Raw genomic sequence first — 22,087 nt, 5'->3', positions numbered from 1 at the left:
TGACAACTTCACAGGCTGAGCTTCTCACCTGCCATTTCTGGAGTTGTTTGTCATCATGGCTCTCTGGTGCAGGCTAGGAAATGGGAGGGGTATTCCCATTGCTCCACGCAGCCCTTTTGTTTTTCATGTTACGTGTGTGTGTGTGGGGGTGGGTGGGTGGGTGTGGGTGTGGGTGTATATATTATCCATATATACATCATGTACGTATACACACATATCATTTCAAGGCAGAGTCTCAGCCAAATAGCCCAGACTGGCCTCCTGCCTCAGCTTTGTGGGTATCAGTAGATATGGTGGCAGTTACCACCATATCTGCTTTTTTTAAAAATCCCTTTTAAAAGAAGCTTGGCTCCCACAGTAGAGGTCCTTTCCTGGGAGTGGGGCCTGCCAGGCTCCCTTGGTGCTTTACATGTGTGGCCACTTTCTCCATGTGCTGCATAGCTTCTCACTACACCAGCACTGGGGAGGCTGTAGGCCCCGCCTCGGGTCAGCTCAGCATCCCAGCATAACTGGTTAGGAAATCGGTAGATAACCACCTCAGCCCTTCTCTCCTGGGGAGTCAACTGCAGAGACTCAAAATCTGCAAGGCGCCAGCACCTGGATGGCAGCTGAGAGAGTGGTAGGAAACTAGGGACACTTGCTTTGCTATGAAGGTCACAGCCTCACCCCATCTGATATTAAAGGTTTTTCTGTATAACAGAAATCATGCTGCCTGCTCCATGCAGAAGGAGCCATGACTGTCCTAGAACTAGCTCTGTAAGCGAAGCTAAATTCTAACTCACAGAGATCTGCCTGCTTCTGCCTCCCAAGTGCTGGGATTAAAGGTTTGTGCTTCTGTCCGGCTGAAACTGCTTCTTAGCATTCCATGTTTACAAGCCTGCTCTCTTACTGTTGAACTTCTAGACTACCTCTCGTGTTTCCATATTTTTTAAAAAATGATGTATGTGTGCATGTACATATATGCCTGTGTGTGAGTATTTTCAGAGGCCAGAAGGGGGCACTAGATTCCTGGAGCCAGAGTTATAGGCAGTTGTGTGCCACCTGACATGGGTTCTGAGAACTCTGCAAGAGCAGTAAGTGCTCTTAACCACTGAGCACATCTCCAACTGTAGGGTTTTCTCCTTACAGATACCGAAGGCTGTGACACAATCACCACAGAACCCTTAAACAGAGAATTTGGTCCAAAGGGACCTCTGAATATGGTGAACTTTGGCCTGGCTGGATGTTCCAACAGATTGCAGCGCAACATGAGTTGTCTCTTGTATCCAAGTGGTTGAGCCTCAGCCAATTACAGAAGCCAAACCCTCTCTGATATGTGAAATTATGAACCAAGAATGGCCACTACACTGCACCTCTCTTAACATCTCCTGTGTCTCTGTTTACAAAAGCAGCCCCTAGATGCAACCCAGGCCAGTTTCTGAACTTTCTAATCCAGTCATCTATTTTGTATGGGGAAAAATTAAATGGTAGCTTCATAGTGGGTACTCATATCTACTTAGAATAATTCTCCCTGTCTCCTACTGTCAAGTTTAGGTATATCCTACTAATTCTTGCCCATTGATCCTCTCAGATTAGAATCCAGGGATCAGTGGTTCGGTTTGACTCCCTGAGACTTAAAGCCTTGGGAGAAATCATGCCCCCACACACACACACATACTTGCATCAGTGTGCACAAAGGTAAGGAAATAGCCAAGCACTTCTCAGAACACAAGCACTGGCCCACAACCTTTGGCTTTACAGCTGTAGCACACTGCCTCTGCCTCATACTATGGACTGATACACTTTAGGCTCCTTTTAGATGGAAGGGGAGGCTGGAGCTCACTCACTTAGGAAGGTTTCCTTAAGGGGCTGGAAAGATGGTTTGGTGGTTAAGAGCACTAGCTATTCTTCCAGAAGATTCAGGTTCAATTCCCAGTACCCACATGGCAACTCACAACTGTCTATAACTTTAGTTCCAGAATATCTGACACCCCATTTTGACCTTTGTGGGTACTACATGCACATAGTGCACATACATGTATGCAGGCAAAACACTCATACACATAAAAATAAATGTTTCCCAAGCAGTATATAGTTCTAGCAACAAACTGCTACATGGACTTGAGGGGCAGCATATTGGAAGGCTTGGCAAGATGCTATTCAGAACAGTGGCTATCTGAACCAAAAGTGTAGTGCAGGCTGCAGGGGTTCTGTGTCAGACATGGTGCTGGGACTCACTCGGGATGACCACTTCCCATCTTAGGGAGGGTGCCATACCCCTAGGAATACACATCTCATCCTGCAGGGGCTCCTAGAAGTTGTTTATAGATGCAACAGCCATCTGTATTCATGTTACAAAAGTATCTATGGCTCTCAAATAATAGTTACCAATGCTGTCGAGCTCTGCAGACAGCTCAAAGGTTTTGAGGTTTTCAGTTAGACAGATAACATGGTAAGATCCTACCCCTTAGCTCAAAAATGATGCTTAATTAGCCACTTTTTTGCTGGAGAGAACATGTTCTCTGAATGTTTTTATGGAAATAGTCTTTGAGCCTTCAACTATGAGTGCTCTAGAGTCCAAGGTCATCTTTACTGGTCAACTCTCTGAGAACTGATTCCTTTATAAGAACAGACATCAAACAGAACCCATGCACCTGAACCCATCTGCCACATTGCTCCCATGGTTTTAATCTCACCAGAGATGGTTAAAAGATTTAAACACACACACACACACACACACACACACACACACACAACCTGCTATGCAAAGCTTTGCCTTGGAAAGGCCCAAATGAGCAACAGGTGTGATAGGTGCTGAGGCCTTTATCCGCCATTAGTCAGGGTAAAGTTCAGCTGTCTCTCTGCTCGTGTGTGTGTGTGTGTGTGTGTGTGTGTGTGTGTGTGTGTGTGTGTCCTTAAGTGACCTCTGCTCAACAGAACAGCCCCAGAACATCCCCAACTAGGCTGTAGGATGAGTCAGATCTGTGTTCTTGCGTTCTGTGATTAGTTGATGGTTCTAATCGGAACAAACTGGCATGTGGTGTGTCTAAGAACTGTCTATTTGGTTGGAGCACCACTGTTATTTTGCACACCTGCCTGCCAGAGGCATGTCCGCTCACTAAGGACATGATCCCTCACTGGCTGTGCCACTCCCACATCCTGACAAGATGTGTGTGTTTGAAGATGGGTTGGATGAATGTGATGAGGCAAGAAATTCAAATGTGAACAAATCAACTAGATTTCTGTGTCATTAGGAATGAAAATGCTAGGGTGTACCCTATATCAGGTGATCAATGACGGAATACATACATGCTAAGAAACACACCCAGGACCTCTGTGCTACAGCCTGTAAGAAATTCAAAAGGGCTAAATAAACAGAGTCACTTCTGTTCGTAAACCCAAATGCCCAAGATTATAAAGAAGTCAGCTTTTCCCAAAATGACCTATAAATTCAATGCAACCCAATCCACAGGGGTGCTAAGAACGCAGAAGTTAACAAGTACATGCTGAGATTTGTATGGAAATGCAAAAAGCCAAGACTCCCTAAAGCAGCTTTTAAGAAAAAGAGCAAAACAAGAACACTCAGAATCAAGTCCTGCTGTGGAAGAGTTAGGAACTGAACTAGCCTCAGACAGGCACGGGGAAAACAGACTCCTGGCTCACAATGACGGGGGGGGGGGGGGGGGGGGGGGGGGTTAGTGCAGCTAGCGACTAAATGGCACTTCTCTTGGGAATGGTAGCTGATCTAGATCCATCTTCCTTTTGCCAGAGACAAAAGGATAAATGGAAAACAAACAAACAAAAACAGGGCCAGGCTCAAGCCTAGGTCACTACTGTGTTGTCCAAGCAAAACAGGACTGCAGAGTCACATGGCCTGGGGATGCAGCCCACAGTGCTGCCCCTGCATGGACTGACACACACAAATGCCTTCTGCTGGTTATAAACATGTGGCGTAGTGCAGGTGTAAGGACATTTCTGTCTTGATCAGCAGGATCTTAGTAAGTGTTGTAGGCTGGCCTGGAACTTAGCATCTTTCTGCCTCCCTATCCCAAGTGCTGAGATCACATATGGGTGTCCTCCACACTCAGTGTTATAGCCTTTAAAAAATAAATACGTGGATGGAAGAAAAGAAAGGGAAATTATATAATTATATTATAACCCCCCAAATAAAACAAATAATTAAAAAATAAATAAATATGAGGTGCCTGGGCTATCGCACATTCATATGGAAGACTTAGTCACTACTTGCATGAGGCACAAAAGTCAACTTTAGGAGAGTTTTGGATATGTGGAAGGCAAAATATAAGGAGCTGGCTCAGTAAGTTCAGCACTGCTACAAAAGCCAGAAGACCAGAGGTTGCATAACCAGCACCTACAATCCTACTGCGTGAAATTACAGAGGATCCCTGGGGCAAGGAGCAAGCTGAATAGCTAGACTAGCCTCATCAGTAAACTCTGGGTTCAAGTGAAAGACCTCAATGTCTAAGATAAAGAGTAACTGAGAAAGATGCTTGTGTCAACCTTGGTCCTACATACACAGGTGAACACATACATTCAGACCCATACCTGCATATATGTCCCATACATGCATACACACATATAAACTCAAAAGAGAGAGAACTTCTAGGAGAAAGCATAGGAAAGTGTCTTGATGACTGTGGCTCAGGGAAAGGTTCTTCTGAACAAACAAGTTCAAGAGAAATCTGCACAGACATCCTGTCTGTGCTTCCTAGGCCTCCTCAACCATACAGCAACTGTTTCTCCATCAGCAAACACTCATTCCCAGTGAGATCTCTGAGCCCCAAAGTGGCACACTATGTACTATGCATACCCTGATCTACTTAGCCATTTCCCAAGCCTGGATAATGAGGTGGCTATGTATCGTTTCACTCTTGTTAACAGAACTGAGATTAGTACCTGACATACTTGTGCACATCTCTGAATATTCTCCTCCAGACATTCCCAGGAATCACTGTAATGGAAACCCAGCAGCATCTTCCATGTCCTGGTACCTGCAGTGGAGTCACCAGCAAAGCAGGTGTCTTCACTGCTTCTAAGGGTGTTACCCCAACCAGCTACCCGGGAATTTGAGAACTAGAGACAGGTTAAAACAATGTGGCATACAGACACTTGCTTTTTATTTGTGTTCCTTGCGGAAACCTCCCTGGAACTTCTGGTCACTGTCTACACTCCCCTGAGCTGGATTAGTAACTTCTGGAAGAGAGAGAAGCTTGGTTTGCTAAAATTGGGTCAAGATCATTAGTAGGCCATGAATATAGGTGACAAATACTTTGAGACTAGGTGTGAGCAGTGTTGCAATCACGAGGCAGGCACATTTCTTACAGTAGGCATTGCTAACATGAACAAAAAGGTGTGAAGGTCGCAACCTCAGAACCTAGCCATGGGGCTGGAGAGATGGCTCAGCAGTTAAGAATAGTGCCCAAATGATGGCTCACAATCATCTTTAACTCTAGCTACCTGATTTATTAGGGTACCAGTCATGCATGTGGTGCAGACAAAACACCCATACACATAAACTATTTAATTAAAATAAAAACCTAGCCATGTTGCAGTAACGGATCTACAGATCCAAAGGCTTTTTTCTGTTTCATTATGAGGACTGAGGAAAACAGGAAAATCAGACAGAGTTGTAGAGTGACATGGGCTGAGGAATAGAGGGGATTACACCTGGATATCTCAGGGTGTGGGTTTGTCTGATATATGTACAGAACAAAACTGGCCTCTGGCAGGGTCAGGGAAACCAGGCTGCCTGCTCCATGCAGAAGGAGCCATGGCTCTGGGCAATAAGGAGAATCCTATTTGAGCCCTGGCTATCACCAAAGCTCCTTGTGGGAATATTTTTCCCACTCCATGAACACAGAAGCATTAGTGCCCAGAATAGTACGCACACGTTTCTCCAGGGAAACATTTGCAAGTTCCCTCTTTTTAAGTTCAAGACTTTGGCATCAAGTGCTGTGAAAATACAGCCACCTGGGACTGTGCTAACACAAACACAAGATCAGCCGTGACTGAGCACTATAATCAATAGAAAAGCTCGGGTTATGTGCTCATCTCGCACGTAACTTAAAAAAAAAGAAAGTTCCAACACTGGCCAGCACCATGTGGCTCCCTTCATTGCCAACAACCTGAATGCTCCATATTTGGCCCTGGGTCCCCTTCTTCCTATAGACTTTCAAATTGACATCTCCCATTACCTGGTAACTCCCACACCCATTCAGGTCCAGTGCCCCCCATGGAATAGCAGACAGATACTCAGCTGTCCAGTTGACAGTTTCCACTTGGCTGTTTTGGTCCCCCAGGCACCTGTCAAACCACAGCTCTGGATCCCCCCTACAAATACTTCATCCAGACTTCTCTCAGTGCCTTAGGCAAAAACCTGGGGACTATCCTGCATGCATGCTCACCCTCATACTCACAACTCTGCCTGGGTCCATCCAGGGCACTATTAGCTGCTGTCCTCTCCACCCTCCCAACTCCTCATGCTGCCTCCCCAGACCCTCCCACAGTAGTCTGCTGGTGTTCAGAATCATCTGTCAGTGTGCATTCAGCCCTCTGGATCTGATATTAAAGGAAATATTCAAAACTGAAAATTGTATCTGTCCTGAACAGAAGCAGATTTTTCTCCTAAGCAGGACAGTGAGTGTTTCAGCCATTCTCGGAACCAGACAATGCTGCCTAAAACAAACTGGACCTTAGATGCAAGGCATACATATTGTGAAATACAGAGGTTTGTTTGTTTGTTTTTTCAAGACAGGGTTTTTTTTTTTTTTTTTTTTTTTTGTAGGTTTGGTGGCTATCCTGGAACTTGCTCTGTAGACCAAGCTGGCCTCAAACTCACCGGGATCTGCCTGCCTCTGCCTCCTGAGTGCTGTGATTAAAGGTGTGCACCACCACACCCAGCCAGAGTTTGTACTGTATGTACTTTTTGCTCATATACACACATAATGACTAAATTATGGAGGGGAAAAGACTTCTGATATGTCCCTACCATCTTTTTTCAGCCTGTAAGTATCAAATTAGTATAACTTTGAATGTAATGTGCTAGAATGTTCATTTTTAAACTACCATTTGAGTCAGGTGGTGGTGGTGTACACCTTTAATCCCAGCACTTGGGAGGTAGAGGCAGGTGAGCCTGGTCTACAGAGCAAGTTCCAGGACAGCCAGGACTGTTACACAGAGAAATTCTGTTTCAAAAAAACCACAGATGAATGATGGCCTGGTATGATGGCTCACCCCTTTAATCCCAGAATTTGGGAAGCAGAGGCAGGTGAATCATTGTGAATGCCAAGCTACCAGCCTGGTCTACATATTAAGTTCCAGACAAGCCAGGACTACATAGTGAGATATGTCTTTAAGAAATAAAAATGGCACATCCCACTTGGTTTTTTTCTTTGTTTTTTGTTTTGTGTTTTATTTTTCAAAATAGGGTTTCTCTGTGTAGCCTTGGCTGCCCTGGAACTTGCTCTGTAAACCAGGCTAGTCTTGAACTCACAGAGATCTGCCTGCCTCTGCCTCTGCCTCCTGAGTGCTGGGACTAAAGGCAAGCGCTGCCAGTCCCTGGCTGACCGTAGCAACTCTTACAAAAGAAAAGCATTTGACTGGGGCTTGATTACAGTTTCAGAGGTTTACTTCATTGTCAGTCATCACGTCAGGGAGCATGGCAGCACACAGGCAGCTCATGATGCTGGAGAAGAAGCTGAGGGTTCTACATCCATATCCCCAGGTAGCAGGAACAGCAGAGCCACTGAGCCTGGATTGAGCCCTTGAAACCTCAGAGCCCATCCCCAGTGGCACACTTCCTCCAACAAGACCACACCTCCTAATCCTTTCGAGTAGTCCATTCCCTGGTGACCAAACATTCAAATCTGTGAGCCTAGGGGGTGGGTACATTCTTATTCAAACCCCACACAGTCCAAATATAAAGAGGTCTGAGGAAAAGCAGTGTTGCCCACCTGCTTTCACTTCTGAGTGAGTATGCCTGTCCCTTCTGGTGCCATTCTCTACTGGCCTCAGTGTCCAGCTTCTTCAAGCTTCCTACATAGACTGAATGCCAGTGACACCCAAGAACTTCCAGGCCTTCAATGCTGCACTAATTAGGGCTGCTGAGAGAGACACCTGGCTTCATATCCCTTACAGGTTCTCAACCTCTCCAGTGTGCAGACAGCCGACAGCCATTATTGAGCTACCAGCCCCCGCCATTATGGAACTACCAGCCCCCACTGTGTGAGCCGGAGAAAGGTCCTGTTTGATTTGGTACTCTCCTGTTCTTCACTGACAAGCCTTAATGCACTCACTGCTTCTCAAGAAGTCAGCTGTAGGTGAGGTCTGAGGTGCTTAGCTTTTAGCTGCTGCAGTTGCTGGCCCTCCTTCCACACTTGACTCTGGACATTACAGAGTAAGAAATTGCTGTTGCAAAGCATCAGTACACAAAGAATTCCCAGTCAGAGAAAGAAGCCTACACTGGCCATTAGGCCAGGATCACAACTGAGATATTTTGGCTGCTGGGTCCAAACCAAGATCCCATTACCCAGTGGAAATGATTTCATATAACCTGTAGCTGTGCCCTTTGGTCAGTGTCCTGCATTGGGGTCTTCCCTTGGGGTTGTGAAGGTTCAGCTTCTTCCAGGGCAGCAGTACTCCTTTGAGTGTCCTGCCTGTGCCCCAACCCACAGCACAGGTCTAGCACAGGTCATCACTGGTGAAGCAAGGGGACACAAGGCCCAGTGGCATTCCAGGTGGCTCAAGGAGCTATATGTCTCTTCCAGACATGCTTGGAGGTCTATGGAAAGTTTACCTGCCTAGGACGGGTCTTCCTGGCCATCTAGTGATATTCTTTATCCACCAGAAGCTTCCGAAGATCTGGAATCTCTTGAAAACTAGACAGAGATACAGTTCTATGGCTAGTTCTGTCTTGCAGAGGGAAGTATAAAGTCTTAGTTTTGACAATTATGGTGGAAAAACTCCAGAAAGACTAAGAACTAACATTGCTAATGATTGCAATGTTCAGTTTCATACTTTACTTCCTAATTGGCCATTGGCCATGACTGTGATATTAATATTGCCAACTTGGCATGATCTAGACTCACCTAAGAGACAAACCTTCATGCATGCCTGGGAAGGAGTTTCTAGACTGAGTCAGTTTCTAGACTGGGTGGCACCTGTCTGTGTGCTGCGGTCCTGGCCTGAATAAAAGGGAAAGCAGGTTGTGAACCAGCATTCATCCCTCTGCTTCCTGACTGTGAATGCATTGGGGACAGCTGTCTCAAGCTCCTGCCACCTCTCCTTCCCCACGATGATGGACTGGGCCTTCAAACTGGGAGCCAAAATAAGCCTGTCCTTCCTCAAGTTTTTTTGCCAGGTATCTTGTGACAGCAATAAGAAAAACAACTAACACAATGAATTAAGCAAATATTCCTTGGGTGAGTAGGTGGGGCCATGAGATCTACATACATTCCTGACAGTTTCCTACAGTCCTGTTTCCAGTTACTGAGAGAAGCTATAGTTCATGGGAGACTTGATGGCTACTTCTGATGTGTGTCTTCATTTACTGAATGGGTTTTCAAGGGAAGGGGCAAAGTGCAGGTGACACCTGGAGAAGGAAGTCTCAGGTAAGCAGCCAGGGATGCATGGCCTGTGGTGTGCTGTGCTCATGTCTTCCCACTAATTGGCACTTGAAAGTTCAAAGCACATCTGGCTTCTGGGATGTCTTCCTGTGGCAACCTGTCCTTGCAGTGGGCTCTATGTCCACACAGGCTGAGGGGTACCTTATTGCTGCTGTCAATCTTGCAAGTACCTGTTCTGCACAGGTTTCCAGATGAATGACAGGGATGCTGGAACTTAGAAGCAGCTGAGATGCTATAATCAGGTGAAGGCATCCTCAGGATATCATGAGATGGTGTGTTTTGACAAACTGTATATAAAACACATGTAATGCTACTGCATGGGGTTGGTGACAGAGTATCTGAAGACGTGACAAAAATGCTCTGCTTGGTGATGCCCATGGCCCAAAATTCTTCATATGAGAAGACCCTTGTTGTCACAGATGAACAGAAGGTACTGCTACTGCTGGGTCCCTAACAAGCCACTTCACCTATCTGCAAAGTGATTTGGAGGAGGGCAAGCGAAAGAAACGTCTAAGGTCACAAGCTTGGTCACAAGTGTGGCTCGGCCACAGTAAGAAGCTCTCAGCTTCTGGCCCATCTTTTCCTGCATGCACACAGAGGGTAGTTACTTTTCAATGCACAGCCAGCTCTGGCTTTACAAACCAGTTGTGGAATTCTGAGTTTATGTAAATTTAGTTTAGTTCAAATTCACTATGAATGCTTCAGGGGAAACTCAGTGTTGGCCCCAGGGCTATGCCATTTGACAAGGCCCTTGAGGACCCACAGCACACTGCCTCTGTGGGAGGGATGTCCCATTGGTTAGGGGTCCCTACATGTACTCCCACTGAATTCTGGACTCCCACCTCTCTCCACCTGCCATTCTCTTCCCCAAAGATACCCACCAGGACAAAGAAGGGAGTACCCTTGCAGAGACCTGGCCACATTCTCGTTTATACAAGACCATTTGGCTTCAGGGGCAGGAGCTTAGGGCAGGTGACCTAGGCCAAAGTACCTGGAGCAGAGGCTTAAGTGCCCACCTTGCTTTTCTCCTGCTGTAGCTCAATCTGGATATCCGTGAGCTTGGCTCGCAGCTCCTCGTTGGCAGCCTGCAGTGCGGCGAGTGCCTCTGCTTTGTCCCCCTTGGCCCGGCTGCCCGCGCCCTTCTTTGACATGGTGAGGCTGGATGGCCACAAAGACGCCCAGGGGCAGCTGCTCCGTCTGGGCCAGGGTATCCACGCCAAGCTCTTGGCAGGTATTACTCCGCTACATTTTCTCATTCACCTAGAGGAAAAGCACACGCCCAGTGAGCAGATTGTATATGGCTAGCTGCTACAGGAGCCCCTCAGCCATGGCCTCCAGCCTAGAGCTCAGGGCCTTGGTGTTGGGGAGGGGGCATGACCGACACCTCTTCCACTCTCATCCCAGAGCTGAGGATGTTGAGTGCCTTCTTCAGACAGGGACTCCATGCATTGGCCATACTGATTCTTGGCTCCTTTAAGAAGAGATTGGTGTGCAACTCTAGAGTTTCATATGTCTTGAGTTAGGGAGCTATTGTGGATGGTGTACTCAACATGTGGCAAGGACTCTTCAGGCCTTGTCTAGATCAGTGGTTCTCAACTTTTCTATGCAGTGACCCTTTAATACAGTTCCTCATTTTGTGGTGACCCCCAACCACTAAATTATTTCCTTGCTTCTGCATAACTGATATGTTCCACCATTAAAAGGGTCATGACCCACAGGCTGAGAACTATTGGTCTAGATGGAAGGAGCCATGGGTCCTAATGTTACTTCACTAACTTCTGTGCCTTCTAGGTCTCCGTACCCTGCAAAGCCTGCTGCCCATCCTGCCCACATCCCATGGGGCAATTCTGTACCAGCTTCTAGTCAAGAGTATCAGACACAGCCTAGAACTATCTACATAAGAGTCCTGCTTTAATTTATCCCCCTGACATCTACATAAGAGTCCTGCTTTAATTTATCCCCCTGACTCCTCCCATTGCCTCATCCGCTGCCAGCAAAGGTTCAGGGACTCTGTAGGACCACAATGGCCAACATTTACCCACTGTCTTCTGTAGTTTTTTTTTTTTTTTTTTAACTTATTTTAAGATAAAACTCCTTGTCAGGCAGTGGTGGTACAGGCCTTTAATCCCAGAACTCAGGAGACAGAGGCAGGCAGAGCTATGTGAATTCAAAGCCATCCTGGCCTACAAAGTGAGTTTCAGGCAGTCAGAACTGTTACGTAGAAAAATCCTGTCTTCAAAAACCAAAACAAACCAAAAAAAACCCAACTAAACAAACTAAAAAATGAAACAAACTACTGTAGGTGTGGTATTACACACCTTTAATCCCAGCACTCAGAAGGCAGAAACAAGAAGATCTCTATAAATTTAAGACCAGCTTTGTTTACAGATGGAGCCCTAGGACAGCCAAGACTACATACATAGTGAGACCCTGTCTCAAACAAAAACAGAAAAAGAAAAATAATCTAAAGGCCTTGCTTCAATATATCCATGTTACTAGCCATACAGAGGGGTCACCGACTTCAAGAGGGAGCAAAGAAGACACACGGGGTGTGTGCTGGGGTCGTTTCCAGAAGCCTGAACAGTGCTTACAGCCTAACTTGCTATGCTGATGAGACAGTGCAGGCCCATGTGGCCTGAGGAGGGCCATCTTGAGCTACCACTGGGCAGAACTCTGCCAGACTCTGCCTGCCAGTGCTACTGGGGACAGAAGTCAGTAGCAGGCTGCAATGGAGCAAGGGCTCCCATATGATGGAACCCAGAGATGCAGAGACCTGAAGACTAAGGATGTCCTTGGCTTCATGTCAGCTCAGCCCCAGCCACAAATGCAAAGAGAGTGGAGAGAAGGAAGGCAGTCCTGAAATATGCACTCAATGCTGAAGGGCACAGGGCAGGAACAGTCAAGGGACAGTCTCTTTGTTCCAGCTTGCTCTGTTCCTATTGGAATTAGTACAAAAATATTGACTATAGTGCTAGAGATGTGACTTGGGGGTTAAGAGCACTGGCAGCTTTTCAAAAGGAACCATGTTCCAGCCCCAGCTCTGACACAGCAACTCACAACTATCTGTAACTCCAGTTTCAAAGGATCCAACAACCTCAACTGGCTTCTGCAGGCACCATAGACAAATGTGATACACAGACATAGGTACAGACAAAATATCCACACAATACAATAAAAGCATCTTTAAAAGAATATGCTGAGTACCTTAAATGTTTACTAAAGTGTGTTTGACCATTAGTGAAATAAAGAGCCTGGACATTCTCCTCTGAGTCTAAGGGAATCCTGGGCTCTATCCCAGGGCTTCTCAGCTCCCAAGCAAGTACCACTTTGCTGTCAGCGCTGAGCAGAACTGAATTTTTCATGCTTTCTTTGGTGAAGTCATTAAATTAATAGCTCCATCTGCCATCTTTCATTTTGGGGTCTCCGAGGAAGTAATAAATTTTCTTTCCAAGACCACAGTAGAAGGGTTGGGCTGACCTCTGCCAGTCTCTCTGTGATGAGAGATACAGCAGGCAGAGAGCTTTACAGTTGATGAATGCACCCCTGGTGTAGGCTAATCACCATTGTAAATCTCAGGGTGCTCACTGGAGGCCTGTCTGGGGGGAGATTCCCCTCCTCTCTGTGTCCCTGCTTGCCCACAGGTTTATTTAATGTTTAGTTCTGATATGGGTTTTGATGTCACCGTATGACCTAAAGGACACGCAGAGGTCAGAGTAAGCCCTCAACGTGCAGCACTCTTTGGTGCACTGTCCCCTCCAAGGTCTGCTCCATAATTCATGTCCAGTCTGGATTGTCTCACATAGCCTTGCAGTCTTTAAAGCAGACTCAGCCAGAGGCCATGAGCCAGACCAATGACTCATGGCAATGAACACTTGTAAGTAAAAGATGAATGGACCAAAGAGTAAACTGTGTGACTCAACCTGTCACACCACCACACTACTTCCATGGCCCTCTCTCTCTCTCTCTCTCTCACCTGTCTCATTGGTTTTTCTTTTAAATTTTGTTTTGTTTGGATGTGGGAACTGCAAGGGCAGAGGGCAAATTCGAGGGGATGGGGAGATGAGTGGGATCAGAACGCATGATGTGGAGCCCACAAAGAATCAATAGAAGTTAAAAGAATTAAAAAAAAAAAAAAAAAGCACCCTCCGGTTCTTTCTGGTTAACTTGTTTATGAGGAAGAGATTATAACTCTGACAATTTATTTCCATGGAAACATAAAGTGACGTTGAGGGTGGCAGCTGACACAGGCCCATCAAATTTGGAATCTGAGAGAGCAACTAGGAGGAGAAAGAAAAGAGCCACAGGCTATGGGACCAGCACTTCCTTGTTAAGCAGGGCCTACACAGGGATGTAGTCTCTGCTGTCCACAGAGGGCCATGGGGAGGGCAGCAGAGTTCACACCTGGATTTCTCCCAGAGATGCAACCAGGTGAGGCCTACGGTAGTTGAATAGATACATCTCCACTGCAGCTAAATTCCTGTGAACAGAACCACCACTCAGAGGGGCAAATCATTTGGCCGTTGGTGTCAACTTGCAAATGCTGGTGACCAGGGATCAGGATCCAAGCTGGAAGGCACAGGTGGAACAGGGAGTTTCTGGAGTGGAGGCTAGCAAGGTCGACTGTTGGAAGAGGTGAGCCTCTGGCACACTGACTGGCACTGAGTGCTGATGGGGAGCTGGATGCTGTGGGAGGAAGATTTGGTGGAAGGCACTGGGGGGGGGGAGGTGGGTAAATAGCAACAGAGAGCAAAGCTGAGGTCTGACTAGATGTGCTGAATCTCAGTGTCAAGTTTCCCCCAACTCTGCCAGCTGCAGCCACTGGCAAACTTAGAGAGAGCCTTTGACCAAAAGTTCAGTGCCCAGGGGTCCTACTCAAGGTACACTATCACATGAGGAGCAGGTACCTGGAGGGACATCCAGGCAAGTCTGACTGCATGTGTGCTTCCTAGAACCCAGAGGCAGAGAACATTAGGTGGAAGCAGAGCCATGTGGTCACTCTGTGGCAGCCCCCTAGGCTGACCAGGTACAGGAGTGGCTCCAGGCCAACATGTCAGCCAGGGCTAGACCTAGCACTGGGCTCCAGCTAAAGCTTCTAAACACTCATACCCATCCTTTGTCCTATGTTTTGAATAAGGATGATCCGTAGCTCTGAGTAATTGGGAAGACCTCTCCTTCTCTTAGGGATTCGGCATTGGCTTCTGGCACGGAGGGGAGCCCAGCTGGACAGCCTAACCTCTGTGTGTATGGCTGCTCTGCAGATGGCTCTTGTGGGCATCCAAAGGCCCAGGAAGTGGCAATATATAAGCCAGTCACCAAAGTGAAACTTTTCTCCAAAACTATTGACTCAAAGCAGCATGGCTTTAACTTCCCTCGGCCTCCTAGGACAGAGAGACCACAGCTAGGCATCTGCTGAGGCTGCCACCAGGCAGGCCTATAGGTGGCTGAAGAGCCTTCTTCTTTGGTCTTTAAGATTGGACACCAAAGTCAAGTAGTGGTGGCATACACCTTTAGTTCCAACACCCGGGAGACAGAGGCAGGTGGATCTCTGTGAGTTCGAAGCCAGCCTGATCTACAGAGCAAGTCCCAAGAGGCTCCAAAGCTACACAGGGACTGGACATTACTTTTCTAAGGAACATTCTGTAGTGGCATCTTGCCTTGCCAGTGAACTAGTGCCAAGGAAAGATACCACTACAACATCCCTTGTCCCTTCTGTTCTGCGTTCCACTTCATGAACATCTATTGTGCTATGTTGTCATTCCACAAAGTTACAGGAAGTAGCATATTACCAACCTGACAAGAAAAACAAAATATTCTGTCTGAGTACTGACAAAGTCATCAGGAGGTTGATGGACTTCTCCTGACATGCTGTCCTTCAGTTATGACAATCAGTGAGACAGCTTGCTGCAGGTGTGATAGAATGTGTGGAAAAAGTGCTTATCGTGACGAGCTGACAGCAGCCCTTGGAAACAGGAATAGCAGCTGTCAGTGTATTGGCCGAAAGATAGAATTTTCCAAGATTTGCATTGTGTTCTCATTTCTAACCACATTTCAAAGAAATCACTTATATTGATGATTTGTAGACCTCTGGGAGAAATGAAGTTTACAGAAAGCAAGGTGGGGGAATTTGGTGAGGATGAGGGGAGAGAAGAGAAAGAGTCCTTCTGTCTGAGGTCTCTGTGAGGCACTCACAACTGAACCAGACAAGCCACGCCCCCTATGAGGTTATGATTGACAGGAGCTGGGTAAAGGTTTTAGTTTGAGATCATTTTTGGGCTGGTCAGTTTTTGTCAGCTTGCCACAAAGTAGAGTCATCTGAGAAGAGGGACCCTCAACTGAGGAATTGACATTGTCTTTTTCTTTCTTTTCTTCTTCTTTTTTTTTTTTTTTTAGCCATTTCAGTAGGTAATACTGCATTACAGTTGTAATATGAATTTCTCTAACAACTCGGGTATGTTTGCACAACTTACTTGCCACCAGCATACCCAATGAGGCATCTGCTATAGGCTGCCATTCCCTGGTCCTATGGTAGAGAGCTCCGGTTGTTTCCTTGGCTGTACTATTTATCCATTCATTGATGGCTTCTTCAACTCCCCTTCTGGGATGTGTGAGGCAAAAGGAAAATATGGAGTTCCCTGCTGTGAGTTCTTAGGGTCACCAGGCCCTGGTCAGCTGCCTCTGTCCCTCTCAGTGTTTTCGTATTGATTTCATGGTCCAAAGACTGTACTAAGAGAAGAAGGCAAAATACATGTGTTGGCCTCATCTCCCCAGATACACAGTCTTGCTGTAGCTTTTTAATCAAAGAAAGACATCTTGGGCTTGCACTTACCATTATTTCATGTACACAGTATGTGTTATTCAAAATTCTCCAGTGCTCTTCCCAAGGTGGAAAGCAGATGTTGTATTAATGGCCACAGAGCCCACCACCCAGTGTGGACAAACAGAGTAAGTACCTCGTGAACTCCAGGGAACAGCTCTCTTCAGGGTGTACTGCAAAGCCTTGAGCTGTGAGTTCTAATTGGGTTCGTTAGTTTATTTGAGACATAGGAATGAGCAACAAAAATTTACTTGCCGCCAAGCCTAAAATCTGAGGCTCATTCTTAGAACTCACCAGGCAAAAAAAAAAAAAAATCCCAACTCTGCAAGCTGTCCTCTGACCTTCATATGCACACAGGGTCAGGAAGGTGGGTGTAAGAAGGACTTGCTGGCCCTGAGGAGGTGATCCTAAACCAAGCACCAGCACATGTGTCTAGGCTACACAGAGCAAAGGAAGAGGGCCTCCAAACCTATTACCAAGCTTTGAAATTAGAACTGGGCAGCAGGTCTAATAAGAACGGCCACCTGGTAAAGATGCTAGCTATCCAAGCCTAACAACCTCAATTGGATCCCCAAAACTCATGAAGAAGTCTAGATGCAGTGGCATGCATTTCCGATGCCAGGAGTAAGTAAGATGGGAGACAGAGACAGGAGAATCATGAGGCAGAAGACTCCTGGGACAGGAGAATCACAGAACAAGAGAACCATGGGACAGGAGAATCTGGAGTGCAGTGCCCAGCAGCAGAGACAACAGAGACCATGCTTCAAACCAAAATGGAAGGGGAGAACTGACCCCTCCAAAAAAAATGGTCCTCTGGCTTCCATACATGCACCCATGTGCACGTGAGCACACACACACACACACACACACACACACACACACACACACACACACACACACACACAAGCCCACAGAAGAGGAGAGGACATTAGCAGAGCATGGACCTTATGAGTATGTCCATGGCATGCAGGTGGTTCCTATGGCACAATGAGAAAGCATATATGTGACTTAAGTGGATAAAGAATTTGAACAGATACTCCTCTAAAGAAGATAGTCAATAGTCAAACACATGGGAAGATGCTCAGAGTCACTAATTGTCAGGGAAATAAACAAAACCGCTAAGAGATACCACTTGACACTAATTAGGATGACTGCTGTCAAAAATAAATCAGGGCCGGGAAGGATGTGGGGAATTGGCACCTTGTGCGTTACTGATGACAATGTAAAATGGTGTGACCGCTGTGGAGCGCAGTCTGGCAGTTCCTACAAAATTAAAAATAGAATTGCCGTAGGCCCCAGAAATTCCACTTCCGGGCACACATTCAGGAGTATTAAAACGTAGGATCTTGGAGAGACATGGACACACCATCATTTATAGCCGCATTACTCATAACAGACTAGAGAAGGAAGCCCAGAGCAGCTGCAGTTTACCCGTGAGCAGGAATGTCACTGCATCAGTTACTTTTATTGGTGCTGTGACAAAAGCACCTGAAGAACGAGTTTTGTTTTGTTTTGTTTTGTTTTTTTTTCTGGTTGGTGTTTGAGAAGAGATATAGTTCTTCACAGCAGGGAAAGTCTGCAGGCAGAAGTGTGAAGTGGTTGGTCACATGGTATAAGCAGCCAGGAAACAGAAAGAGGACAGGAAGTAGGGCTGAGCAATAAAGTCTCAGAGCCCACTTCCACCAACCCACTGCCTGCAGCAAACCTCTGCCTTGCACTGCTTCCACTATCCTCCAGATCAGAACTACGGAGCCTATGAAGGCATTCTTCACTCAAACTGCAACAGTTACTCAACCTTAAAAGGGAGGGAAATGATAGCATCACAGCATGGACAGCCTTGAATTAAATAAGCCACCACAAAATGACACAGTGAGTGGGAATCCACCCACAGCAGGTAGTGGATTGGTCAAACACACACACACACACGGGGGAGGGGGGGACGACAAAGAATCAATTAATGGAGCTGTTTCACTTTCCCAAGATGAAAATGCTCTGGAGATCAGCTGCACAGAAAAATGAATCTATTAAACACACCAAATCATATGATTCTGAATGATGATGGTAAGTTCTATCTTACCTGCTCCTTGACAGTTAAAACTCAAGAAGTGGTGTGAGTTAGTGTCCCATGAAACCCTCTTTACACTTATTTGTACATAAATAGTCAAACCTGCCAGCTCAGATTCTATCCTGGGAAGCACACAGGTGACTATTGAGGTGCGTGCTTAAATAAATACCTTTCAAACCTAAAACCACAGACAAACAAAATGTGGATATCAGCCCAGCTGCCTCCAGGAGCTCATCACCTAAATGAGCAAGGATGAAGAGCCTCCGGAAGAGCAGCTCCCCAGCACTGTGCCTTAGCCCACCCTGGTCTGCTGGCTTTGGGGCTCAAACACACAAACTGCCTTGTTTTAACCTGTATGCACATGGCAACTGTTCACATTAGCAGTAGAAAATGAGTGCCAGCATCAGTGGCAGAAGCAGGGTTGTGGTGCTGCTGCTGTCCCCTGCAGGTGTCACCACACACTGCACTGAGACACCTGCAAACCAGGCCCAGTTTCCAGTTCCTTGGGAAGCAGGTCATGGGAGTAAAGCTGCAGGTCCGCGTGGGGAGAGAGAAGATGACGGAGTAGGCCAGAACCAGCATTTGGGTCATTTCCTCATGCAAGGCTTGCACTTGTTGCCTCAGGTCTATCCCAGCCCCATGCTTGTCCAACACTGCAGCCTGCTGAACATATACCAGCTTGCCAAGAGCAACCTGGTTTGCTGTGGTTAATACACAGACTCCATGAAGGGCCACAACATGTACATAAGCAATATAAAAAAGTCTCTGTGGAGGTTCTGAAAGACATGCTTAGTGTGGGCCTATAAAGGAAACAACTGTTTCTAACAGGCAAAAAAAAAAAAAAAAAATCTTCTTTATTCTAAATAATTTGCTACCTCAGGGGTGGAGGTAGATCCCATTAGCACCTAGATGATTATAAAAAAAAAGCACAGTCCTAGAACAGGCTCTACCTTCTGTGTAAGCATGGAATATGTTAACTGTGCTGCCTAGTTTTATATCAACTTGACACAAGTCAGAGTCATCTGAAAGGAGGAAACCGCAATTGAGAAAATGCCTCCATAAGATCCTACTGTAGGGCAGTTTTTTATTAGTGATGGATGGGAGAGGACCCAGCCTATTGTGGGTGGGCTGTTGGTCCCGAATTCTATAAGAAAGCAAGCTGAGAAAGCCATGATGAGCAAGCCAGTAAGCAGCACCCCTCCATAGCTTCTACATCAGCTCCTGCCTCCTGGTCCCTGCCCTGCTTGAGTTCCTGCCCTCACCGCTTCTTATGATGAACTGTTACATAGAACTATGGGTGAAATAAACCCTTTCCTCTCAAGTTGCTTTTGGTCATGTTTCATCACAGCAATAATAGCCCATCTAAGACACTAGGCAATGGGCAAGTACTGAACACTGTCCATAGCATTGAAAGGTCTGGCTGGCTGATGGGGGAGGAAAATAACCCCATAGATATAATTTTTCTATAGCAAAACTCCAAGTGGATTAAAGAGACTTGATGGGGGAAAAAAAAAATCAAAGCATGAAGGCTGCTGGGACCAAGTGAGAATGAGCATTCATCAAAGCTCTGGAGAGAAGAGCCTTTCCAGGCTTAAACAGATGAAAGGGATTCACACAGAAAAGATCAATAGCTTCCACACCACATATCTTTACTATAGATTGCAGTGCAATTAGGAGGCTGCTAACAGTGGGGGCCATGTTTGCAAGAATGCAATGGAAGCATCTGTACTATGTTAACAAGCTATGGAAAAAAAAAGAAAAGAAAAGAAAGTGACCTTACCAGATGAGGTATTTTACAGAAAAGAGAAGTAAAATTGATTTTAGGAATCATGAGAAAGCAGCTAGAGAGAGTTCGGTGGTAAAGGGGAAGATCAATACTGCTGCAACCCAAGATCCAGGGGATGCAGCATTCTCTTCTGGCCCTGTGGACACCCAAAAGTGTGTGCACCCATCCACCCAGAAACTTGCTTGTACATAAACAGACAAGTTTTTTTTAAAAAAAAAAAAAATGTCAAGAGAGGGCTGAGGATAAAGACTCATTTGGTCTGGGTGTGGTGGCTATACCTTTAATCCCAGCACTGGGGAGGTAGAGATAGGTAGATCTCTGTGAGTTCAAGGCCAGCCTGAACTATATAAGCAAGTTCTGGGTTAGCGAGAGCTGCAGAGAAAGACCCTGCTAATAAAAACATAAGTAAACAAATAAATACAGCAAAAGAAAGATAGACCAACACATACAAGAAAGCTCAGTTGGTAGAGTGCTTGTCTAGCATACATGAAGCCGTGGGCTCTGTCCCTGGCACCATATAAACCTGGTGTGGACCTTTAATCACAATGCCTGGAAGACAGAGTCAAAGGAATCAGAAATTCAAGGCCATCCTTACCTACATAGTAAATTCAAGGCCATCCTGGTCAACATGAGATCCTGTCTCAACACACACACACACACACACACACACACACACACACACTATCCCACATTCAAGAGGGAGGCTAAGACAGGAACATAGCAATTTCAGGCCAGTCTGAGCTACTTGGCAAAACTTTGCCGGGCGGTGATGGTGCATGCCTTTAATCCCACTGCTTAGGAGGCAGAAGCAGGCAGATCTCTGTGGATTTGAGACCAGCCTGGTCTGCAGAGTGAGTTCCAGGACAGCCAGGGTTACATAGAGAAAGCCTGCCTCAAAAAAAAAAAAAAAAAAAAAAAAAGAATCTAATATAACTAGATTATCTTAGTGGTACATCATTTACCTAATACACAAGGTCATAAGTTTCAATTCCAGCCCCCCTCCACACACACTGAGACAGAGAATATGAATTAATCATGAGAATGATTACCTCTGCTTAAGATCCAGGAAATCACAAGATAAAAGGCACATAATCTACAAAATCCCATCTGTCCTCCAGCCTACTGCAGAGTTTAAGGGATCCCAGGGGCTAAGTCCCCAGTGACAGTGACAAACCCCACCCCAGAGAAAGACCTGAGTGAGAAGGATCCAGATGAAATACCAACAAGCAGACAGGCTAGCACTCGGGGGAATCCAGATCATGATCCTGAGAGGCTCATGCCAGGCACCCACCAGAGAGACCAGTCTCAAACACCGGAGGAGCTGGAGAGTGCAACAAGGACAGCCACCCCTGGGGACAACATGAAGCCCTTCCTACCTCCACTGCCCATCTCTCAGACATAGCGGAAGCCCGAAGCCTGAAGCCCCTGGGAGGAGGGAACCTGGGTCTCTGAGGGGCCGCAAGTAAGTTCCTCCTTTCTGGTGCTCTGGGAGCCAGATGATGTGGGAAAAGCAGCAACATGCACTGGCTGGAGAAAGGAAAGCTTTTCCAGACTGAGTCCTTTGTCAAGCAGGCAGAGCAGGCTGCTGCCGGGCAATTAGGAAGACTCCCAGACACAACAGGTAGGAATGCAGAAGCATTGCAGCTGCTTTAAAAACAGTCATGCCATGCCTCAGTTTACCTAAAAGAAAAGGCCATGTCCAATCACAAGCCTGCACACAAACATTCACAGCAGTGGTACTCATTTTGGTCTAAAGGCCGGAACCACCCCAAGAGTTTGCCAAATTATTAGCCAATAAA

At 46.3% G+C, this 22,087-nt stretch overlaps 1 protein-coding gene across 24 annotated transcripts in view; it reads right to left on the bottom strand.

The window, feature by feature from the left end:
- Nucleotides 1–22,087, bottom strand: part of Jakmip3 (Janus kinase and microtubule interacting protein 3) — a 100,240-nt gene that overhangs the window by 44,067 nt on the left and 34,086 nt on the right. For all 24 annotated transcript variants that reach the window (XM_051193247.1, XM_051193246.1, XM_051193249.1 and 21 more), the window contains exon 2: nucleotides 10,640–10,883. In XM_051193247.1, the coding sequence (XP_051049204.1) occupies nucleotides 10,640–10,879 (240 nt within the window). In that variant the 5' untranslated portion in view covers nucleotides 10,880–10,883. The remainder of the gene's footprint in view (nucleotides 1–10,639; nucleotides 10,884–22,087) is intronic.

The sequence above is a fragment of the Phodopus roborovskii genome, unplaced genomic scaffold, assembly GCF_943737965.1.
Source record: "Phodopus roborovskii unplaced genomic scaffold, PHOROB, whole genome shotgun sequence".
In the NCBI taxonomy this organism is placed as follows: Eukaryota; Metazoa; Chordata; class Mammalia; order Rodentia; family Cricetidae; genus Phodopus; species Phodopus roborovskii.
This window is presented reverse-complemented; position numbering and strand designations above follow the sequence as displayed.